Source organism: Papilio xuthus, unplaced genomic scaffold (assembly GCF_000836235.2).
Source record: "Papilio xuthus unplaced genomic scaffold, Pxut_1.1 DF824655.1, whole genome shotgun sequence".
In the NCBI taxonomy this organism is placed as follows: Eukaryota; Metazoa; Arthropoda; class Insecta; order Lepidoptera; family Papilionidae; genus Papilio; species Papilio xuthus.
In genome coordinates this window covers 3,165,233-3,192,279 of record NW_013533994.1, presented here as the reverse complement: position 1 = coordinate 3,192,279, position 27,047 = coordinate 3,165,233, and the positions used below count along the sequence as shown (strand labels likewise).

General features: G+C 34.1%; 1 protein-coding gene across 1 annotated transcript; it reads left to right on the top strand.

Annotated features, from left to right (window-relative positions):
• Positions 1 to 27,047, top strand: Wnt10 (Wnt oncogene analog 10). The gene is made up of 6 exons (XM_013325650.1): positions 1 to 401; positions 8,394 to 8,641; positions 17,154 to 17,443; positions 25,999 to 26,130; positions 26,279 to 26,400; positions 26,604 to 27,047. The coding sequence occupies exons 1-6, from the start codon at positions 304 to 306 to the stop codon at positions 26,836 to 26,838; spliced, it is 1,125 nt and encodes a 374-aa protein (XP_013181104.1). The 5' UTR covers positions 1 to 303; the 3' UTR covers positions 26,839 to 27,047.

The window sequence follows — 27,047 nt, the reverse complement described above, 5'->3', positions numbered from 1 at the left end:
GCACGGACAAACGTAAACAAACAGATCGATCACTGATGGCACATGCCACGACACCTCACCGGATTCGCACTCGAAACGCACGCGACAACCTATACGCGAACTCTCACCTAATTAACAGTGCGATTTTAAACAAATTAATTCATACGTATTAACTTTAATCGATATAAATACAGTTGAATGTTTAATAAGTTCTATGTTTTACTAATTTCAATTTTCATTGTGATAAACTGTGCTTTAGTTTATGATAAAGTTTTAAGAAGCCAAAACGATGAGATCCCGAAATAAGGATCTAGTGTTGCCAACATGAAATTTAAAATTTTCACTGGTGAAGGTTGCAGGATGTTTCTGAAGTCTTCGATCACTATAGGTTTTTCACTGATACTCCTGTCCAATATGGCGAGGTAAGTAGACATTTATGTTTGTACAAATTTATCTTCAATTGAAACATTTGTGTTGCAAATCCGTGATTAGAACGTATATATCGTATTGTGAAAATCACGTTACATTCAATATTAGATCTAAAACTGAAAGAATTTCGGTTTAAAATTGCCATACCGTATGAACGACTAATCGAGTCACGAACAATAAGCCAACAAGCACCCGACACATAGGGGCGTCGCAATGAATACGAAAGGAAAACATCACAACACTAATCATGCAAAACGCGCCTAAGTAGACAACGACGGTCTGAACTAATGAATAATGATATGGCAATGAATAATGAATGATAATGAATGCAAATTTAAAAGGTGACAATCATTTGTCGGCCCACCCAATAGCGCGAAGATTTACAGAGTATGTTAATGTGAGTCGATATGCCACTGCACGTGGCTGCATAATCGGCGGGCTGTTTGCCGCGTGATTGATATTCATAGTCGCAAAGTTGCGAGCCTCAACGCACTGGAATAGACCTAACGCATTTAAATAGTCGCCTAGCCGCCTCTACCGCGAATAAATCCCTCCACACCTAATATGTGGCCGTTTCTATTGATTCTATTCGTTTTATTTATAGCGACCTACCCGTTACGAATGGCGGAATAAGTTAAATTTTCAATAAATTATTTATAACATATTTTATATGTTAAAACGGTTATAAATTTTATTACCACCTTTGATCACACTGTTGCGACAATATTAATCTAATTTGAAAGGTAAAGTTAAATCTAAGCATTTATCGTTTGTTAGTTACACTTTAAATTGCTGAAATATTGATAACATCTATAATAATTGATAGTCAATTGAAATTCAAAACAAGAAATTCAGAAGCAAACACCGGGAAGCACATTAGTTTGCGGCTTTAACATCAGTTAAGTTGGTTTGTTTCTCGTAATGATTTAAAAGAAAAATTAATCAACCAGTACCACATCTAGTATTTTTAATGCGTAAGTAACTTAATATTCATACAAGTATTAAACAAGTTCGTGTATGGCGCAAATCATTCGAGTATATTAAAACATTACTTATGCTAATTTTATCTCATAGTAAAATCTCTTTTGACAACGTCTCAATTAATTTGATAAAGAACCTATCGAAGTATTCATGTCTATTAAGTTAAATAAAATCTGGATGACCGGAGCTTCGCTCGGTATTTTTTTTTTAAATTGTGTTTTTTGGAAATTATATTTAAGTACGAATTACTAATAAAATTATGAAATATGAATAATATTTTTCGATCTTACCGATAGAAAAAGTTTAGTTTAGTTCCTAGCTAGATCGACTAATCACCCCCGAAAACCCCTATATGTTAAATTTTATAAAAATCTTTGGAGCCAATTCCGAGATTCCAATTACATAGATATACACAAGAATTGCTCATTTAAAGATATAAGATTATTAGTATACTAAATATCTTAATTATTTAAATGTTTCTAATAAGAGATTATTTTTATGTGTTTTTTCAACCAAGCAAACAGCTATAGTTTCAAAAGTTTACTAAAGATATGGTATTTACTTTATACAAGAATGAATTTATAGAAGAATGAACTTTACTTAAGATATTTATGCAAAACTAGTTGTCGCCCGCGACTCCGTTCGCGCATAATTAATATAGTTATTAGCCTATGTGTTCTTCCAGATTATGTTCTATAATACATCTATGCGAAATTTCAGCGAGTTCCATTCAGATGTTTATACAAGAAAAAAGGGTTGTTATAAGAATTTTCCCGGCAATTATTTGATTTTTTCTCACCTTTTTAACCTTTCCTAGATCTCCACGAACATTTCAAGAAAAATCCGTGCAGCCGTTTTCGAGTTTTAGCAACGCTAACGTACAGCAATTGTTTTTATATATATAGATTTAATTTGTTTTGGTATCGATTATGTAGAGTTAATAATCTCATAGAATCGAAATAACAATCTTATCAAAGTATAATATGCGTCGGAAAGTAATTACTGACCAAAGACCACCCAAGCACCGCCTACAATGACTTGTTACAATATTTTGAGTAGTAATTGATAGTTCATTAATTATAAATATAATAACGTTTTTTATTTAAATATACAATATCTTAAATATAACAGCCAGGAGGAATATTGCAATGTAACATAAATTTCAAAATAATACAGTTTAATCAATTGTATTTAACATTTAATCTCCTCTAACAGTGCCATCTAGTGACAAAAATATAAACTACAGATTTTATTCAGATTACTATCTTAAAATCACTACCTATAAAAATTATATCCGTTTAAAGATCGGTAACGCATCTGCGTTACCTCTGGTATTGCAGATGTCCATGGGAGTCCATGATTCCGATGTTCCCGCTGCTCGTTTGCCCCCTTTTCTTATAAAAAAAAATAGAAAAGATTTATTTGAAGCAACTATCTACGCTAGACTTGAAATAATGTATATCAACAAAGATGTTTACTAATTTAGTACAATCTCGCGCGCTAATGGAAGAAGCTTCAAGTTGAGATAAGCTAACTTATTGCTATCAAAGCGATTTATAAACGACTAGCCGTCGCCCGCAACTCCGTCCGTGTAGATGTATAATATAAAAAAATAATATATAGATAAATTAAATAAAAAGCAGCTCTTCAAGGCATAAATTCGAAAAAAAAGAATAAATAGTATCCTATGTCCGTCTCCTGGCTCTAAACAACCTCCTCACTAATTTTCAACCATATCGGTAATGCCGTTCTTGAGTTATAAATAGTGTAACTAACACGACTTTCTTTTATATATATAGATGACGCTTTGGTTCAAAATGTTTGCGTAATGCACTAACAACCCATTTCACTTTTATTAAACAAAATATTTTATGCCCTTTTAGATATTGTTTCTTTAAGTTAAAAAGCTAAGAACGTATAGACAGGACAATGAAGAAATTGAATAATAGAAAAAATAACATCACGATGTCTTTCGTGTTTTAAAAATTGACTCAACGTTGGTTTGTGAGACCGAAATCTCTATATACAATTCATCTTTGCATAATAAAAATAATCTTTGACAAAACATGTTTTAAACGGCGATTTTTGTTCTCAGTAACCTACGGTAAAAAAAATCAATATAAGATTATCGTCAAAATCTTAATTTTTAATTTAACTATATCTCGGTTATTGCGTTTCCATAAATAAACTAACGAACTTAAGTTTTTTCACTCTCGTTATCATCAAAACAAACATGACTTTACATGTGATGAAGTCTTACGATTATTGCCTCCACAATAAACTCACCACATCGCACTATAAAGCTTACAAAGAGGAATTCTTCGTCCTGGCCGTGACTAGATAATGGGGTCGCAGGGAATTTTCTATACTGTTTACTTTTTACCATCGGAATCGCGTCCTTATCGAGAAAACTAATTGCATATATTGGTAACATTTTTAAACGTTACACCGTGCAACAAATCAGATGCAGTATCGCCCTCTCTCCCTTTAGATTATAGGCAGAACAAATAGGTATTACGTACATGTACATATTGTTGGTACACGGAATTTCAATCAGGCTCCACGACACTCGTAACAAATGACATAAGTGCAATTCGTGGTATTACATTTTGAAACTTATTTCTATTGAATTAAGGTCTGTTTTCATAAATCATTGTATTGCTTTATGTTGTTATCGACAACGGTGCTAGAGAAGAGAAAAGTATTTGCAGAATTGTCGGAACGCAGAGAGAAGCAACGCAAGTAGCTGTAATTTGTATTGGAATAACGTTTCTGAATGGGTATCGTAGCATTTCATCGGGCTTGGTCCGACAACGGATTTATTATTTTTTACTGGCAAAGGTCTTAAAGCACAAAATTATTGTTTTTATCTCGTCACGAGGAATTTTCGATGTAATTATATTAAGCTTCGCTTGGATTTTTAATTGGATCAGTCGAGGTTTAACGACTTGTTGGAAAAAGCTGACGGTCCGAAGTTCGCTAATTCTTCAACTCGACGACATAGTCATGCCTCTGTAATGGGCAATACGAAACATAAACATACAACCCTCAAGTGTATATAAACAAAAGGTTTACATTATAAAAACATTGATGATTCATTTACTGTGGGTTTCCGAGACCAAAATCTCTGTATAACAATCAGTCATCCCTGTGAATATCTTTAATATTACTTAGCTAACAATATGCTTTTAACGGGGACATTGGTCTCAGGAACCCACGGTTAAAAACGGTTGGAAAATGAAAACTTGAAACGTAATGGCAATCATAATTCTTTTTTGTATGTGAATACTCATAAAAGTACATAAGCATATCAAGAGCCATTTTTTTTACGAATAATGAGTCAGAAATTTGTTCTGCTGTATACACGAATATTTATTTTAATGATTTATTATCTCGAAAACTATTAATTTCTCTGAAAATAATATTGGCTAATGCGTAAAAATAAGATCTAAACAATCAAAATGTGCTTTATTTAATGCCCAAATGTAAGACTGATTTATTAATAATACTATTGCAATTTTTAACAATAAACTAACAAAGAATCTAATGAATAGTCTTAAATCTATGATATAAAATAAAATATTAAAAAACGAATCTTTATTACTTTATTTAATTATATACATACATCTTACTAATATTATAAATGCAAACGTTTGGATGGATGGATGTAAGGTCTCCAAGAACACATGGCTAATAATTATTTTTTCCCGCGCAGTCGGAGTTGCGGGCGACAGCTATTTATCATATAATTCAGTAATTTAACGCAAACATTAATTAACATTTCAAAACTCTACGTATCTCTACGTCCATTAGAAAATAATGTATGAAAATCCGTTTAATCGTTTTTCAGTTCATTGCGTTGGGACCGACAGATTAACAGCGTAGTAGAGTTTATTTTATAATTATTTAATGAAGGTTTCTTATAAATCGAGTATTTATTCTTAATTATATTATGTTTTGAAAAACGTAACCGTTTAAACGTAAAGAATGTCGTATGCAGTTATTTTGATTACTTAAATCATTCGAAGCATTTACACCAAGACACTGAGATGCGAATAATGACGTTTAAAAATAATGATAGTAAGTGAATTTCATTCAGTTAATACAACGATTATGTTACTGACAGATTGTGAATTTAGTAAATTCATCAGAAGACTAGACGTATATTAAATAGACATGCAACATATCAGTAAATTGTTAACTGAAGTGATTTACAAGATGTTATTACTACATAAATAATTTCCAGACAAGTAAACCTAATCTTCAGAATTAAAAAAATTACGTTTTAGTTTAGAATTTTACAGTTTACAAACTGACTAGAAGTTTAGAGTCAATATGACACATTATGTTAATGATTTATTATTTTTAAAATTAATCGACAAAGTTTAATATGCCTAGTCCAATTTCAATTTGATCAAGTTCACACTAGTTCTATAACATTATATAATTCGTCTTAGGACGCACCCTTTGGCACGCCGGCATTCCTCGACCGTGGGAACAGGTGGAGATAGCTGGCACAGTTATGTAAAGAAGGAAATCAATGTTTGTCTTTTGTTACCATTCCTTTTGGTGTTCAGTAATGAAATACTAAATATACTACGCCTGCTATGGACTAATGAAAAATGACAAGAATTGTGACATTTTATATATAAAATTGCTTATTACAAAAAAAAGTTTGGAATAATTGTGTTGGTACAAAACACTTTTCTAATTTCACTTAAGTTATTACGTTCCTTATAACATGAAATGATTTGCAATATCACTAAATTTAACCTTGATATATATTCATGTTAGAAGCTTCGACCTCTTTAAATTATTTTGTAAATTTTTCTAATAAAATATATTACTTTTAAATAAGATTTGATCCACAAAAATATATCAACGATGCCCTCTTGACCGTTTTAACTAACCCATACGTAGCATATGATAAGAAACTATTTCCACGAAAACTTTACCGCGCCCTAAACTTTACTTTTTCTAGATATGACCTACGTCAAAATTAAACATTACAGGGTAAACTAAACAATACAAATTTTGTCATTACATTAACTGGCGGAGATTTTAGTTAAAAATTAAGTTTAACTTTAATTCAAGTCTAATTTTAAATTCATTCCGTATAGCCCTAATAGATCCTTTCCCTATTAATGTTTTATAGAAATTAAAAGTAAAATAAAGTAATAAGACACTTATAATTGTAGATCATTCTCTCGGGACATAATCCTCACATTGGGCCAGTAAGTTTGACTACCTAGACTCTAATTTAAGTTACTAGCTCCGACAGACATGTGCAAGTTGACGATATTTACTATATTAAATCCTGACGAAACATAAGACACGAGTCGTATGATTACATCCCAATCTTGATAGCAAACGTCTCGACATAATCTGATACACGAGAGTTGCCGACGGTAGCTACGTGAGGCGTCTCATGAGAACAACGTAAAGTGTTACATCTGCGTTGAGATGCGACACTTTACGTCCTTTTTATAAACTCAACATAAATATTAAATAGATGAATGATATAGATTTATTCTTACACATTAAGAGTCTAGATTAAGGTCAGAACCTCGATTCTACTAACTTCATGCTTTCAAGAGTGTTCTAAGTGGTTGACCCCGCAACAACCTTTGTTGGGTCCACGTATAACGACTAGCTCGAAGACGAAGCAATTCTGCATTTCGTCTGACGAGTGCGCGTTCAAGAGGACTAATTTTAGCCCACTTTTCCTTCCCATCTTCTTATAAAGAAATGATGAGGGCAAATGAAGTTGTCGGAAGTGGGTGCGTATAAAAAGAGGAAATATCCACTTTGCAGTTCCATCTATGAGCAGCTGTCGCTTCGCTATGTCGTGGAATTCAGGTGGCCTTTTGCTTCTTTAACACTTTATAATATAAAAATCTGTATTTGTAAAGATATGATACCATATAAGGTTAATATGACGGTACCTCTGACACTCATAAAATTATTATAATCAAACATTATTGACGCTTTATCTAGATTAGAAAAAAGTTCATTCGACTTCAGACGAAATAGCCAATTAACAAGATTAAATACGACAATATTAATAATTTAATGAAGATATCATCTGCAAAACAACATTTAACATATAAAAGAAATAAAGTTGAGTTATTTACAAACAACAATTGACCTCTACCACCAACGATTCGTTTTGCGTGTGGCCTCTTTGATGGAGCATTTTGAAGAACCGGAATCTGTGAAGCATCCAGGATTAACCTTTCTATAAATTTATTAATTAAAATCATAAAATAAGCTCATTAGTTCCATCGTTGGATGTTTTAAAAATATTTTTAGAAGCTCGGGAGCTGTTTAACAAATTGTTTCATTAATAAACAATTCTAAACTCGCGACGATAGCATCTGTCTTCGGAATAAATTAATTATAATGACATTAATTACATACATAAGGAGCTTCCAATTAGTGGCGATATTTTTTAGAAAAACTTGTAAATTATTAACCCAACAAACCGTCGACTTTAATGTATTTTGATTGTATTTAAATTAATTTGAATTTATGATAAGACACAAGACTTTTTGAATATTTTACTAATTATGAGAGATTCCTAAATCATTAAACAAACATAAAAATATGTTACGTTTATTAAAACTAATCTATTAAAAGTTCCACTGTTATATATTTTTATGCGCGATGAAAATAATATTTTTAACACATTTATTAGCTCAATCTGTTTATAATTAAATATTTTAATACTAATTAATATATACTTAAACTAGTATTATAACATATTACCCGATTATTTGAATACTAGCTGTCACACTTGACTCCGTCCGCACAGAATTAAAAAACATGATTAGTAGCCTTTGTGCTCTTCCAGACTATGGTTCTACATGTGTGCAAAATTTCATCAAAATCTGTTCAGCCTTTTTGGAGTTACCTTCAAACAAACATCCATCTAAACATTCGCATTTATATTATTAATAAGATTAATTTCGAAAAGTCATTCTTAATTTTGTTCCATTCCACAGTTCTCGTGACAACATCCTGCCATCACATTTCAAGCTTAACTCGGCTCTAACGTGTCGTCTAGTCGGAGGGTTGACCAGGGAACAAAGGGCTGTCTGCAATGAGGAACCAGATGCGGCCGCAATCGCATTCGAGGGCTTACAAATGGCGGTCAAGGAGTGTCAACATCAGTTTCGGTGGCATCGATGGAACTGCTCTAGTCTCATCGCTAAGAGCACTAATCCTCATGGTAGCGCTATTATGAAGAGAGGTAGGATTCAATTTCATTAACTAAATTTTTTGACACGTAACATGGTCTACGCTTGGCTACGCTTAAATAAAATTAAAAAAATCGGCGTGTACCATTTTTTTTATATCATAAGGTGGCACAAGAGCGAGCGGCCACCTGAAATCGCTGAAATAGCGAAGTGACCGTTGCCCATAGACATACGCAATTGCATATGAGTTGCCTACCTTTAATCGACGCAGGAGAGAATGCACAGAAAGAATACATTTTTCCTTTCCATGCATCCTCCAATCCGGAAAGTCCACTTCCCCTTCCCATCCTTTCCTTATAAGAAAAAGGGTGGGAAGGGTACACTCATCAGAGGAAACGCGGAATTGCTTCCACTTGACGCCTGTCTACTGAGTGGTCGTCATGGTATTTCACCGGACGAGCCGGGCCAATTTGTGCGAAGCTGTTAAAGCGGGCTCTACCACTGTAACAAACTTTATTAACACATTTTTAATCATTTAAACTTAAGATTACTTAAAAATACTTAAGATTAGAATTGAAGTTATATAGTTATTTAAACATATCTAAGAGCTTACTTGTGAGGGAAAATATCGGTGTGTCAACAAAGATATGTAGATACTTATATTTATGCTTCACTTAAGCTTGGCTTTTAATTAAAATGGCTGCATTCTAGCAAAGTAACATTGTAATTAAGGGCTCCGGAAAAATAACAGTCGCAAGGTACTATAAAAATCTATGTTTATTTGTTAAACTTTGTCTTGAGCTTCAGTAAAACGTGAGAGTGGGTGGCGGTGATCAATACGAACGTAATGCCAAAACCGGTCGCACTGAATTTTATTCCAAATGAAAATTTTATTGAAATAAGCGCAACTAAACTGACGAAGCAATCGCGATCCGGACATTACAATCCGAATTTATTACGACGAAAAATTATCCACGCGCATTAATACCGGAGACGAGCTCGCATTATAAACATACATATATCGAACGTCGTAAGTCTTTATGTCTATCTTAGGGTGTGAAAGGCTTTGTCCACCTTATTTTTTCCACAATCATCGCACACGTTGACGTGGAAATTTACGAGCATGGAGGATGGGAGACAACAAATAATAAGAGTCTTCGGCCAGGTGTGGGTCCGCTCCCGCGCCGCGCGATTTCACGCTACGTGTGGGTCCGACCGGCCGCGCCCGCCGCGCCCCCCGCCTGCCGCACTCCGCACCCCCCAACCCACCTCTAATTAATATCTTAACTTGTATTGCTTTAACACGGAATCAACTTCGTATTTTGTGTCCGTTGATATGTGTTTTTTTTTTCAATTTCAAAGTTTAATTACCTGATTAAATTCTGGATTAGCGAAAATTAAGTTTCGTGTATTGCTGGGTGGTCTTATCATTAAGTATTTCCAATATAAACACACAAAATAGTCCTTCCACTTTTGATTAAGAAAAAAGGAAAAAATAACTAGTACATAATTATTAAGAATCAGATATCAAGGCTTTTGGAAGGAATTTGGAGAATTAATGGAGGACATTTATTTGACAATTCACATTATTCGTAAGTACCGTGCGCTATTAGTATTATTAATTCCCCGTGACGACACCTTCCGGCCCGTCGACGACATGATTCCGTTGAAATTGAAAAGTTGTGAAAAAAACAGCGTAACTAAACACTTAAACATCTTTCTTAACTCGCCCATTGTCGGAGTTCCGAATTGAAACGCCAGATAGAGAATGAAGGGCAAAAAGGCCGAAGAACAAATCGAGAGGCTTTTAAATAGGATAATAGCGATCGATGATCGACGAAGAAAGATAATAATCATTCGGGACCGTTGGCATTTTTTGTTCGACGTGTAGATACATCGATGAAAGGACGCATCGGACGGCCGGGGCGTCCCGAACGTCTCGCGGGATTGGTTCCGCTTCCCTGAGATCCTCCACACGTTGTTAGCGCTCTTGTCGTACGTGATGCTAGCACAATGCACCACTGTCAACTATTTAATGACTTTTGTGTAGCTAATGAGGCCATTGTAGAGAATGTTTTCGCCTCGGGCGTTAATAGCGTTGATGGGACTGCGATTAGCTCGAGATCAGATGAAGCGGCGGCCGGCGACGGTTGGTGACTGCATCACGTGAGAGAATGGCGCTCGCAGTCTCCAGGGCAGCCAGGGTGGCGGCTGGCGGTCGCGCGCGATACGGATCGGACGCGTCGCGCACGTGACATGAATCCTGCGAGCGATCGCGTCATAAAAAAGTGACATTTATTGGCATTTTATATCAACGACGTGTCCGCGGGTGACGAGACGGCAACGACGAACTGCTTGTTTAACAAGACGCAAAAAATGTATGTGTTAAAATACTGTTTTATCAGATAGGTCTTCATCGTGGGAATTTAGCTGTATATGTAGTTGAATGTCTTTATTAAAAAATACGACCTCTACGTAGTCCAAGTTTATCACAAGATTACCAAATTTTGCAGACATCGTAATAGCCCTGAATAGCTAAAAATATTGTCAAAATGAGTTAAACAATAAGAGAACGTGTCAAAATGTCTCAATGCTGAGATGTGGTGCGACCTTCTAATGGCCGAGATAACATCATCCTCGGTGCGTTACTGAATCGTGCTGCTTCAGATGCCTCTCAACTGTGAGAAAAAACACACAAAAGGCCCCATAAAAATATGAATTTGTCCAAAGTTCCCAGTTTCGGACGTGACATTGAGTGGAGTTTTTTTTCTTTCGCCTCTTTGTTCACTATCGGATTGTGACGGCCGCTTTTAAGGTTTAATTAAGTCAAGGAGGGTTTTAGTGATGTTGCGGATTTTTGGAAACTTTTTTTTGATGGACTTTATTTTAAATGGTTCCATATAATACCAAATATTTAAATAGAAGATTCATCAAACATCTTTGCTCAATCACCGGATTTTCGAAACCAGCAATATTGCAAATAGACAGATTTAACTGAAGAAGTATGCTTACTTCGTTCAATATCGGCATGAGGTTCAAGTTACATTTTTCCGTTAGTCTGATTAGTGCCTTTCCTGACGTATGTTTGGCAATCTAGCTTGACTCACTCTTTTCATTAGTACTCTTGATATAAAGTGATCCGCTTGCTCCTTTTTGGCAGTGATGTATAACAAAGTTCGTATTATAAAAAGATCAATATACGTGTTAAATTACGAGGGACTTTTCGTTTGACACGGGCGAGGTCGCGGCTGTCGTCCGGTCTCGGTGATTAGCGATTCGCCACAGCCCTGGCTCCAGACGATACTTAATTGCTACAAAACCCTCTCGGGTCGCTGCCGAATTTATATACAATCAACATTTTTGTGTTTTAATCCTTTTGAATAGATTGTACCAACGAAAAGTACGATACAAAGTTACGTTACAATTGGTGATGTTGTGATGTTGTAGTAAGAAGTATCGACGCGGAATTTCTTCCACTTCACGCCTATCATCTGTGTGGTCGTGAAGATGTACTGGTTGAGCGGGCCCATTCGTGCGATATGTTGATTTAATTGTGGCTAGCGTCTACCACTTCTACCTAAAAAGCTTGATTTGGATACTTCAATTTCATGTGATGAATGAGCCGTTTTTTTTAAAAACTATCCAAACATGTTAGGAACATAACGTTTGATCTGTTGGATGACGATTTAAGCAAGCAAGCTTCTAGCAAATTATGTCCCGCTTTATTTTCCTTTAAAATATCATAGAATTATGTAAATGTTCTTTTTTTAATTTTGAAAGAATAAACAAAGTTCAAGTTCGTACTCTCTATACTTCTCGATGTAAGCAGATGTTAATGCATCGTTTAATGAGGCCCTTAAGTAATAAAAGAGCTGTTTACGAAGAATCCCAGCGGTGGACAAAAAACTGACGCGATTTCATTCATTTTGGCACCACATTTAGCGTCTATCAACCTGAAAGCGAGTCATGTTACTAAAAACCATTTTTAAAATGGCAAAGCGCATCGTAAATCACTGGGTGATGTGCAATACACAAGCGCAAGGTTGTAACACGCTGTGGAAAAAGTCGACCACCGCTGACCATTGTTTGGAAAAACCTATCACGTATGCGCATTCGATTAAATAAAATGTTGCGAACATACGTTTTTAAATAAATAAACGGAGATGAAATAAAACGTTTTAAAATGATAATTGAAATTTGTAATTACTTATTGGTGAGTTGGTGGGATGTGGAATTTTTTACACAACGGCGCCAAGACGACTTTTACGGCAAAATTGTAAAACAAATTTGACATATCGATAAAATCTTACTACACTATAAAAAATCCTCAATAACCGAGTTAAAATAATATTTAATACTAGATAAAATTATAAGCTAAAAATCTTTCGTAAATACTCATCATATGAATCATGGAAAATTCTGGTTTCACATAAGTTCTTAATTAATAAACATGAGTTAAATCCGATGCTAACTAAAAGTTTTTTTTTAATCATCATTTATTATTCGGCTACAAATTATACAGGGCCAATATTTGACTTGCATACGAGTGTCATTAATCGACGTACTTTTTCCTTTTGTAGAGAAAATGAACACTTGTAATGCATTATTGAAAGAAATGAGAATAAAAAGCGATGTCACAAGTGTAAGAGAGGAATTTAAAATCTGTCATGCGTCCAAATCCAGAGCATTTCTTTGGAAGTAGTCGAAAAGAAATCGATGCGATGGAATATATTAAAGTTGATTAGAGAATTCAGTAAGGCTTCGCAATTTATCGATTTTCAACCTTAATGCATTTGAATAAACCAAAATAAATAAATAATATAAATATTAAATGGTTATAAAAAGTTATTTTCTTATTGTGCAATTAAATCACCTACCACAGAGAGGTTACATACTTAACAAACTATAAAAGAGGTTATATTTTTTAAGATGACACGAACCCAAGTCCGGCCTCCGTATTAAAAACCTCTACAATCGTTACTTAATAACTTATCAGACTTTAGACGTGAAAAAGGAATTCTGGAGATGTTTAGACAAGATTGCTAGACGCCATTTTCTTTCTGGCAAATCTTACTTTCGCATTAAAAAGTATCATTTTACTTCAATTAAATTACTAATCAAGTTTTCATCAATCAGATTTTATCAGGCCATTTGTGAACATTTAAAAGAATAAAACAGTAGAAATTACATAAGCAAACAAACCTTTGGAACCACCGTATAAATTCCAGCATAACAGTAAAGCGACTCACTGATCCGGGCGCCCATAACTCGAAATCATCGAAATCGATCAACGGAGCGTGCTATAAATCGAGACGTATCGATTCTATCGCGTCTCGTCGAATCGACAAATATAAATTTGTCACTGGCCACTCGGAAAAACCGCGTCGCGTTCGAGCTAACTTTATAAATAAACAATAACACGGATCACTTATATGGCGCTGTGCACCGTAACATTCGTCAACGGCCAGTACACGATCTCGAAATTGTATTGTATATTATTATTTATACTTCACGACACTGCGGGAGAAATAAATTCTAATTTGTTACTTTGTAATATGTAACAGTTGTTTGATTTAATTTTAAGATGCCGTATCTTTACAAAATTTTAATAGAAATCCCGAAAATTCCAATTCTTGCAGCACTATTGCACTATACTCTTTAGATTCGTTTATTTCAGTAATTATTTGGAAAATAAAGTGTAATAAGGTAAGTAGATATGTTATTACCAATATTTCGTAATTAGTTTATAAATATAGTGTTTAAAATAACCTTTAAACTGATTATATTTTTAATATCGTGATGTATAAAAAAGGCAAAGGTTTTATTAATTCATCCTGAACAGCGATCATTGGACGAGATAATGCTTGATTTATAATGATTACCATTTTATTATAGATGAATCATACTAAATCATGTCTTCAGTTTTTGTCTGTCGCGGTTTGATGACCTAGAAGCGTGACAGTGATCAGCTGTTCGAAATCAACCTTTTTACACGAGTTACTCACATTTTATGACGCATTTATCTCAAGTCCTCGTAATTGTTCTGCGGAATCCGGAATCGTTACAGCGAAAACTTCGGTAACGGAAATAAAAATATTTCTATGACTCAAATTCATTAAATTGTGGAGTTGTGGAATCGTCATTTGAGTGTTGAAATTCATTGAAATTAAAAACACATCTAACATTGGAGTAACTTATTTAAATGTTACTAGCTGTCGCCAGCGAATACTTCTGCGTGTTTGTCTAAAAAAAAATAGGGGTGGGCTTTCCCTTAACATTTAGGGGGATGAAGAATAGATGATGGCCGATTCTCAGACCTACTCAATATGCTCACAAAATTTCATGAGAATCGGTCAAGCCGTTTCGGAGTAGTATGGGAACGAAAATTATGACACGAGAATTTTATATCTAAGATTAAGAACTTTTGAATGTTTGTCTCTGTTTGATCAAGTCAGTTACCTAAAATAAAATCATAAGTTTTGTCTAAATTGTAAAAAAATATTACATCTTCTTTCCTAAGCTCAGGGCATGAAAGCGTATAAAATTCCAAATAACAATTTAGTTTATAAATACAGAAATTAGTCAAGCATTATCAATATTGCAGTAAGATTCAGCCTTTCGATTTATCTACAAACGTCCGGCGTGGATGTGGGTAAGGAATAAAAATGCCATTACTCCAATGAGCCGTATCTCGAGCTTCAATTAGGCTGCCTTTACACGAGGAGCCAGTACTAATCCATTCAGATAAGGCACCCCAAGAGTCGATACCGAATCAATTTATTACATCGATCCAATAAATTTACTGCGCACTAATACGAATCGACTTTGTCGAAATAATTTGCTAATAGAATTTTCAGTGGTACTTATTCTACTCAACAAATACTCAATATTATGTTAAAATTTATAAGGAATATTATCTGCTTATTGAATAATAAGAAATAAAAGGATAAAAAAATAATTTTCACTTGCAACTGCATAAATAGGGTACAATTTTAGTCGATAAATTTTTGGTCAATCAAAAACCTAATTTAATTTCTTCTGAACTTTAAACAGGTTAACATTCTTTACATCGAATATAACTTACTTCTTACTAATATTATACATGCGAATGTTCCGATGGATTGATGGTAGGATGTTTGTTTGAAGGTACCTATAAAACGGCTGTATAAACCTCGATAAAATTTGACATACATGTAGAGCATAGTCTGGGAGAACACATAGGCTACTAATTATTATTTTTTATTTCCGTGCGAAGTCGCGGGCGTCAGCTAATAATATATACACATAGATATACACTCTATTATATTATATTATGAATAATTAACGCTATAGAATCAGGATACGCAAATCGACAGATGGTTCGAATTACAGTAGCTTAATAGCCTATTAAAGATAGCTTTTTAAATCCATGTAATGGCTCAGAATGTTCCATTCAGGTTAACATACTTGAATAGTTAGAATAGCGCATTATTAACTTAAGGAGATTTAATAGCGAGCACAATTAACTAAGCCCTCCAGCGTCTTGTCCCAACTCAAATGCAAATAGCCTATCATACTGAATAAGGCAATAAGATTACATTGTGCGGGTCCAATAGCTTATCTCTGCATCTAGAATGGTTCCAGCGTTTAATTTATAGCAATAAAATAGATAAATTGCTATCAAAAACGTTCCGCGTTCCTTTAAGTATTCATGGAATGCCTCAATCTGTTTTAGACTGATATAATTTTGAAAATAAAATAGAAGAGATAAAAATTTGTTGACATGAAAACGTATAAACAAAATCTTTGTGGAAACAGTGCGATATAAGAAATAAGCAAATTGACAAAAAAAATCTTGTGCCAAATATCACGTAATTTGAAGCTAATGAAGACTTAACTAAGAACGCTTGAATGCGAGTTTATTGGTGGTCTATAATTGACAATTAAAAAAAATATGTTACCATCATTGCAAAGAAAACTAAATCATCGTTATAAACTCAATGATAAAACCATTTTAAAACATAGTATAACCCTTTACTAAGATCTTGTTGCAACAGAGAATGTTAAAACAAAACGAAATGAAGTAACATAGCCATTTAATCGATTATATCCCGATGAAAGCTCGATTCGTATGATCTCTTAAACATTTATTGAGCAATAAACTTTCAACTCCGCAACGGTTCTACTACCTTTATAGTCCGGGACTATAATACCATCTGTATCCAGATGTTCAACTTTAACTTATATTTCTGCTTGATTAGTTTTTCATGTTTTTATTCTCGATATGAATTTTTATCTCTTTGTTAGTTAAGGTTATTCAATATTATTTTAGTACTACAGTAACCAAAGCGGTTCCAATTTTATGGTGTTAATAGGACAAAAATCCAACCAGTTTAGTCAAAAAATCCGATATTCATCGGACTATTTTTGCTGTAACTTAAAAAAAGCCGTCAGTTAAAAATTATCTTAACTTATGATTATAAGAAACCTTATGATATAAAAAAAAACTTTTGCAATTCTTAATACTTCTCAATGAACTCATTTATATTTTAAATTAATAAAATGTAAACTACTACTTTCTTACAGGTTTTCGAGAATCAGCGTTCCTTTACGCCCTAACATCAGCAGGGGTGACGCATGCTATAGCCAGGGCGTGTGCCCAGGGCCGTCTCCTGTCGTGTGGCTGCGATTCCCTGGGGTACCGTACATCACACGATCCCAGAGGAAGAACGAGGGCCAATAAATGGGAATGGAGCGGTTGCTCCCATAATCTGGCGTACGGAATAGAGTTTACGAAGAAGTTTCTCGACGTCAGAGAACAGGTGGATGATCTGCAGTCCAAGATCAATGTGCACAATAACAACGCAGGGAGAACAGTGAGTGTTCATTTTATTGATCCACCGTACTATTCTCTACACAGACATCATCTGACAGAGATTTCTGTAAAACGTCGAAGCGAACTTTCGAAATTTTTTAAAAATTATAATCTTAATATTATGTCAATCGGAAATATAGTAAGGAAACTTGGCATATCGTTCTAAAATCTTTTAAAAATTGAATCTTTAACAAATCTTAAAGCAGTCAAAGTATATTTGAACCTTAATCTGAAGAATCACTTTTGATACTTAGAACAACAAACAAATTATAAGGGTGACTACACCTTTGATCTTTAAAACAAGGATATACTTGTAGGGGAGAGCGCACTATCAAAAGACACTAACTTTGATGACTCTCCAATTGACTTTATTAACAATGAACATGCATATATTTATAACAGGGGGTGAATTGAAGATTCACTATTATACACCAAAATGAATATTCTATGTGGTACGGACTTTCAAAGATTATACCACGTAAGTCATTGAACTATTTTTTGTGTGCCCTAGAGAACACAAAAAAAAACATTGTTTACTACCATACAAATCAATAAGATTAAAAACTTTACGGTCGTGGTCGTCAAAAAAAGTAAATGAGATAAAAAAATATGAAATTCATATTTTATAAATATTATAATGCAAATAAACATATTATACATTTCGTTTATAATAACCAAACTTTTCACGTACCCATAAAAAAGCGTCGACCGAAAACAATATTCCGAAAATATAAAGCCATAAAATTTTATGACCTTAAACATCTCTTGATAGTCTGTTAAAAATAATCACAAAAAACGTTTCAATGGCTTAATCAGACGCACCAAATTACAGGGTCGCTTGTTTTCCTTGACTATAAAACAATGTGACACGTAGTGTACCTCTATTTTGACATAACGATCGTTATTACTGCTCGCCTTGTGACTGTCCAGTTTAACCTGAAACTTTATATAACACAAAATATATTAAGATATCTAATTCGTAACAGGTCAAGTAAGACTAGCTATTTTAAAGGTGAAATTATGTAGGTGCCCAAATGGATGACGGAGGCGTCAGTGGAATGCAACACTTATTTAGTTCGAATTGAAGAGCGGTTTGTGGGAGGAGCCCTTTGAAATCACCAATCTGGGTGGTCCGTTTGACCGTTACCATTATACATAACATTAAATATATCGACCTGTAGGATGCTGTCTACGTCACTAGACATATATTAAATCTTCTGTAATTTTATAATTTTCAATGTAACTCGATTTTATTTTATTACTAGCTGTCGCCCGCAACTTCATCCGCTCGGAAGTAAAAAAAAGCGTAATTGTTAGCCTATGTGTCTTCCAGACTATGTTTTATTTGTACGCCAAATTTCATCGAGATCCATGCAGCCGTTCTGGAGATACCTTCAATCAAGCATCCATCCATCCATCCAAACATTCGCATTTATAATATTAGTAAGATAACCTTCGTTACATGAGAATTTTATTATAATATCGCAAAATAAAGGAATTAAACTTTTACGATGGAACCCCTATAGTTTAGAACTTAATGGGCCTAAGTTCATATTTTAGCCGTGACAATTAACTCCACCAGCCCATAAGGCGTCCGTGACTGTTATGAGAACTTTTACGCAGTCTCTTATATCAATAAAAATAAGACTAATTTTGAAGATTTTTGTAATGGAAACTCATTATAATCTGACTCAAAACTTAGTTCATCGAACTAAAAACTTAGTTGTAGCTTTTTTTATTTATATTTTTTTTTATTTAAACAATGCAATTAAGAACAATAAAATGAAGGCATCCTTTATTAAATCGTTTAAAAGTTATGCAATAAATAAATTTGGGGTCAGTTTTAAATCTATTCACTTGTAACTGGGTCTTGGCTGATATTCAATTCGATGCATCCTTTTGCCAAATATTCAGCATAAATAAAACTAAATGATCGAACTTGTTTGTGACTAAAATATTTATGTATTCATTTAGTTCTTTCCTTTTCTTTGTAACAGTACAACTGAATTGAATAGTAACCATTTTTATTTTATTTTTAGCGTCGCGTGATTAATTTGGAAATGGCAAATCGTTTTATTCCTTTACTTATAATGAACTACAATAATAGTAAAGCTACATTTTTTTTCTTTACTAGGTCATCATCAGCTCACTATACGACCCTACTGAGGGGCACGGAGCCTACCCTAAGTTAGGGTTGACCATGCCATAGTCAACCACGCTGGCCCAGTACGGGTTGATTGACTTCACACATATCATTGAATTTCCTCTCAGATATGTGCAGGTTGTATCACGATGTTTTCCTTCACCGTAAGAACGTCGGATAAATGTACATATGTGAATCGAGAATCGAAAAACGCATTAGTACATGGCGGGATTCGCACCTAGGACCTGCAGATTGCAAGTCAAGTGCTTTAACCGCTGAGCCACCGACGCTCTCCTGAGCCACCAACGCTCTCCTGAGCCACCGACGCCCTCCTAAGCCACCTACGCTCTTTTACTAGATAACTTCTAATTATCCTTTCCTAGCTTGGAAAAGTACAACAATGTAACTTGTCACAATTAATCTGTAAGAAAACAATTAAATACATTGCCAGCAATAAATATTAATACTAGCCAAAGTAAAACATTTATCATAACGAGAAACAAAGAGATCGTTACGCTTTTAAAATAAGTACTATTCAGTTCTGGTTTGAGACGCGCCGCCGCTCCTGTCATATAAATATGTCAGAAGCACTGATTTGTTATTGTCCAATAAGTATTCCATACTGACACCGACAGACCAACCGACAGCCGAGCCAAAATACCGGACCTACCGTACTGGGATTATTTCTAATAATTTAATAGGCCTCTTCCGTCTAATAATAAACATGTCAGACGGAACTTAAATACAACAAAACTAATTTATACATGCTATTATTTATGCTTACAATCAAACGAAAACAATCCTTATTTCATTGGCATTAAGGGTTATCAAATAGTTAATTAATTGTAAGATTAAAATTAAGTTAGAATGTTATATTAGTATTCGTTACCAAATCTGACAGTAAAGCGGCATACCATGTCTTGCTTACTTATTAGTAGGATTTACGATTAATACAATTTTATTTACGTCCTTTACATTTGTTCTTTTTTTATAATACAAACACGTCGTGTAGCTACAAATTTATTAATTTGTAATTCGTTTATATTTGTTAATTATATAGTGGAGGTTTAATTTAGTATCTACTGATCTCAGGCATCGTTTATGGCGCGATAATTTACCTGTTTTACACACCTAAGTTACTTCTAAACCCTTTCGTTTATTAAGGATTTTTACTGTTATTATTTATAAAATAAATTTTAACGAACGTAAATGCTAATGTTGTCATAATTAAAGGTTGTATTTTGGTGGAGTTGTCAAGACGATCGAGTGAGTGTTATTGGAACTAAGGATTGCTGCGAAATACGATATCTATTATAAAAATTTTCAGAATCCAGGGTAATATTTCTTTTACAATTCTGGTAAAGACTAGAAACATAGTTTTCTTCGAATAGCTACAAATAAAAAAGATAGAGAAAAGATTTTGCATCAAACTTACATGTTCAGACATGTTTGAGCTGGTACGTTCTTTGTTACGCATATTTAAAACACGTTTCTAATGATCGATAAATAATTATATCTAAACTACTAGAGATAATTAACTTTTGAATTAAATAATTTATTTAAATACTAATAAATAAACACATAAACAAATAAGCTTACAATATAGATAATAATAAATTATTCGTATACTTCCAAAGATAATTCCTATTTATAATAACATCCAATAATAATAAAGTAAATGCACTCAATTAGTCACCGGTGGAGTTTAGTGCGGTAGCGGTCGTGAAATATGCCAAATAGCTTTTTAATTCTTACATAACTCACTATTAACACATAGTTTAATTTGACATTTTACGAGCTTGATGCCTGTGGTCGTAATAAAAACTAAAAGCTAATGATCGACTTACAATGTTGCTTTATGGGCATATATGTTGTTAAATGCAACTAAAATATGAAACTGATGAATATAATTAATATCCTAAGGACACTTTGGGTAGACTTTTTTACTAAAAAGTAAATAAACAAGCTAACGTAATAACTGTACTGAAATAAGTAGATTCAAATGGTTTTCCGTTTTCCAAAAGACATACGAAGAGAGGAAGTTATGAAAAGAAAAATGGACTGGGTTTCCGACTTCAATCATTTGACAAAACATAAAATAATAAAATCAATTTTCAAATTCCAACTCGTATTTGTAGTTACTTTTTGTCTATAGTCCCTTGTCCGTGTTATGTTTTCCTTTGACTGGAGGTTTTGCTTATACCGAGAATAATAAAATGTATTATTTTTATGAAACATACTAATAATTCCATCGATTACGATACGGTGTATAGGGCGCAGTGAGATGCGCGCCTGGTGGTCCCAGACCGCACACTTGACCATTGTTCCGGAGTTCTACCATTTTGTTTTGTAGGCACATAATTAACAGCCGCCCAGTGAGATCTCTGTTAGACACGCTCTCTTGTAATAACCCCCGCGATGATATTTTTATTAATGTCAAAATAAATTCGACCGCATTCACACTGTTGCGTAACGAATTATACGTGGAATGCGCTCGGCGATTCACATTCGAGTCGGAATTTTTAAATGATGATTCGTGTTTCTTTGGTCAATTAATGGTTTGATGAATGATTATAGGAATTATATCGTTTATTTTATATCCATCGTACTTCATTTTTAAGTGGAAATAAAAATTCTAATATTTTCTTTTAATTCTTTTTCTAATTACACATACATATTAATTTAAACCATACTTGGATTTTTTAACATATGTAAGAAAAAAATTCATAGCAAATAGTCGATACTACGAGTAATCAAAGCACTACTACGAGCACTCAATGCATTCTTAAAAGGGAGAGAGGGACATATTCAAAAGTAATTCTGCTATATAAGCATTTTATCATTACCAGCTAAGGTATTCTTGTTTCTATATGCCAAAATAATATTTAGTAACAACTACCAATGATAAAATCCTTTATAATTATATAATATCAATATCATTAAATAAAAAAAATATAAAAAAGTCGCTAATTACATTACGGTGTGATAGCAGGTCACTATCCCGGGACCATAAAAGATCTCCCATCTCGGAGCCGAACAAGAAATTAGGTACCGCATTAGAGTCGAGGTGATAATTACGTTACAAAAAAATCGATTCGATGAGTTAATATTTTGTTACGTTCAGACGAATGCTCGATATCGATTTAGTATCAATGCTTTGTGCTTTCGGATTTTTTATTTCGATCACATCAAACCTATTGATGTTTATATACATAGATATAATTACATACATATATTATATACATATATACTATTCGTATTTGTTTCTTTACATAATAAAGGTACGCTGTGTGTGGTTTAACTAATGGTTAATTTGTACGTAGGATTAGATACGGTCATCTAGTACCTATTAGCGTTAGTCAATTCGGTGTGATAGTCGACGAGATTGTTGTTTTATTCACAACGGTAGAACTAAAGAGTAATTCACACACGTTAATTGGCAGATTGAAGTAATCTTAGTTTTTTGTTAAGATTTACATTATTATACTTAATAGTCAACGATTACTTTTTTGTCTTGGACGACATTTAAAAGTATTAAATTCATGATTCAATACGCAATGAAGGCAATTAAGTTTTATATTTGTTTTTAAATATTTTCTATAAAGGGATATATTACTTACGATTATTTTAAGTTATAAACTAAGATCCCATCTCTTGTATATCGAGAAAAGAATTCCTTACTGCGACAAATCTTTTTGTACTTATTTTAGTACCTTTTTTATATAATAAGGTGGCAAACGAACGAGCGGCCACCTGAAATCGCTGAAATAGCGAAGTGACCGTTGCCCATGGACATACGCAATTGCATATGCGTTGCCTACCTTTAATCGACGGAGGAGAGATTGCACAGGAAGAAAATATTTTCCCCTCCCATGCGGAAAGTCTACTTCCACTTCCCATCCTTTCCTTATAAGAAAAAGGGTGGGAAGGGAAAGAGGACTAAATTAGGCCTCCCGGGCGCACACTCATCAGACGAAACGCGGAATTTCTTTCACTTTACGTCTGTCTTCATAAATTACAATTATGCAACTTTAAAAAATATTTTTTTATTGTAAGTTTTTTAGTATTTTACGCCAATAAATATTTAATAATACTATTAAATGATTAAATGACAATATTATCTGAACAGGTATAAGCTTAATTTTTATTACAATATGAGGAAAAAAATAAAAAATGCATAGTTTGACCCGAATGTGCAATATATCTTCATTAAATTTAAATAACTCTAAATCGCTAAATGTCTTCCTAATTACGTATATTTGTGGTTGTTGGCAGAATTTATAATAAGTTATTCAACATAAATATATCTATATTAATAATATACGACGACATTTAAGAGAGATAATTGCTATTTAACAATGATATATTAAAATCAACCGAAGATATTTTAAGCAATTTGTTAACCACACTCCAACTAATAATTTTGCATGAATTTAAACCGCAACTTTCATGTTAAAAAAGGCCATTTTATTTACATTGACATTACAGACACACTAAATTAAAAAAAATACAATTTTTCTCTTTTATCGCTAATGTCAACAACAGTATGTAACCTCCTTGAACACAATCCTTCGATTCTTCTAACGAATATTAGTGTCGGGGGTCTAATTTTAGTCCTTTTCCTCTTCCCACCCTTTTCTTGTTAGGAAGCGATGAGAAATGAAGGTGAATTTGGCTTGGGTTGAGTCGCGTAGGAAGGAAAAATCTCTATCAACAGAACTGAATTCACTCCCTCTTGCATTTAAACTTTCTTCGAGCTTGCTCTACCTTTGTAGCCAAATACATTTATATTACATTTTTAAATACCATTTATATCTTCTCATGACATGTCAATCTTACTAACCTTATAAGTGCTAATGTTTAGATGGAGGGATGGATGTTTGTTTGTAGGTATCTCCAGAACGGCTGCATGGATCTCGATGAAATTTGACATACAATTAGAACACATAGGCTACTATTTTTTTTATTCCGCGCGGACGGAGTCGCAGGCGATAGCTAGTATTGCTATAAAGCAAATTAATTGGTTTTAAAGTACTAAACACTAATAGCTTAGAAAATAAGGCTATTACTTAGCCTGAGATTTACTTGACCGTTCTTAATAAATAATCTGAGACACGTTAGGCAGGCGATATCTATTAATAGTGATTTTATATTAATGGCAACCTCCAGACAAAGTCACCTCTACACATTTATAATTATCTCACGTAGATTATACACTAGGAGCTTGAACTTAATTTTCTGTTTGTAGATAATTACAGGTTGATGTGTTAAAACGTTTAACATTAGATTAGCTACCAACCATTTTGTTTAATGACGTCATCTTTAATCTCATCAAATAATCAGTCAATCTTCAGTCAATGTCTGTTATTTCGATGAATACACAAATCATTTCACATCTCGAGTGTTTTATTTAAGCATATTATAGAATGTCAGGTTTATAATGATCCAATTATTATTAAGTGTCCCCTCTTGGTTTAAGTGTGCACTTAAAGCTTAATATACTTAATATTTGTACGTTAATTTAAGTATAAAACAAACATATTTTATAATTGGTGGCGAAATGCATAATGCTATTATATTTTAAACCAACCAAAAAGTCTTTGATAATAATTTATGGCTAAATTTTGACATATTACCGACCACTAGGTCATAAGACTTTAGTTTTCAAGACGGGCAGAGATTATTATTTTAAAATGTTACTTTAATACAAACGTTTGGTTACGGATCGCGAAATCCTTTAAATAGCGCCACCGCTGGTGCTGGGGCATTGTGCGAGTGTCGGTCAGGAGGGCTGCGGCCTGGGGGCTCCGGGGCCACATTAGTCGGCCGTATTTCACGAGCCGCCCGCCGAGGTGAGAACATAATAAGCGGTTCGAGTCCATTTTTAATATTCCAGCTTCATTACGACGTATTACAAACGTCTTGGGTGGCGAATTCTATCGCGGACGCTCGTAATGCTACGTTATTAAAGCCGAAAGGGATGGGTGGGCGTTCCGAAACGCCGATTTATTTGAATTTTTGCTCCGACTCAATTTGGGAAATCGTTCGGCCGGCGGCGCTCGCGAAATTAAGACGTCAGAGTGATTGCTCCGAGGCGTTTAATTATGTAAATGTTATGAGCTAGCTGCAGTGGGTGGCGGTTGCCGTAATTGTGTAAAAGATGCGGTCACGTATGACGACAACCCGGCTCTGTGATTTCGTGCGACCGCCTTATAAAATGACCGATTTAAAAGTTTTAATACAGCATAATAATTTTGTATTGCTGTAATGGAAAAATAATTTTGTATGTTATTAGGTTTTTAATGTATTATTTTTTCTTTTTAACTTGAACAGTGGCAGCATATATTGAGCGTTGTAAAGACTGAAGTCTATTTTGACACTTTTGCGATCTTATAAGAGCTTTCTCACTCCAGATCCTGTCATCGCACATGGAGGTGCGGTGCAAATGTCACGGGCTCTCTGGCAGCTGTCAGCTGAGGACCTGCTGGCGCGCCACCCCAGATTTCCGGGTGGTCGCCTCCACTATCAAAAGACAATATCGGAAAGTAAGTTACCTTTAGTAGCGTAAAGTAATCCTATAGATTATTTCTTAGTATATTGGTATCTCGTTTAACTATCAGTGAGACTGTAGTAGGCTTAATTTAATAAATACGTCTGCGATAGTGTAGTTTTAATTTGCAATTACATTTTAAGGCACTTCTGGTAGCACAAGAAGAGCTCAACAACGGTATGTCAGTACTGAGAGGACGACCGCGAGGTAAAAGGCGAAGTCGAGCGAAACCAGCGCCAAAAACTAGCCTACTGTTCTTTGAAAAGTAAGTACACGTTACGTGATATTAAGAAATAATCATGAGGTAAGAAATAACCAATGATAGGAAGGGGAAGTGGATTTGGCGGAGGGAAGGACGCATCGCATTCGTTGTATTAGCGCTGTGACTGCCGCATTTTCCTAAACTTCGTTTTTTAACACTGTTAAACATAAAAAAAAATTATATCTTTCAAACTTTATTAATTCTAGATCACCAAGTTTCTGCGACGCTGACCCACGTATGGATTCTTCGGGCACATCCGGCAGAGTGTGCAGAATCGGGCGTACATCCCGCACGGGTTCCTGTGACCTGTTATGCTGTGGACGAGGTCATGCCCTCATACGCAGATCCAGCATCAAACCGTGCAATTGCACATTTCACTGGTGCTGCAGAGTCGACTGCGAGAAATGCCACGACGACAAATGGGTTGCCATGTGCAAATAACTTTGTGATATTAAGATATTTTGAAGACATCTAATATGTGATATATCGTGTTAATTTTTATTAAAAAACAAAAAGCAACGTTTTACACTTTGTAAAATAGAATGAAAAAATTGGAATAGTTTAATAACTGGTAGATGAAGCTTAAGAGAATGATTTTTGGATGAAATTTTTAAAGACCGCCATTTTGAATTCTTTTGAATTAATAACAT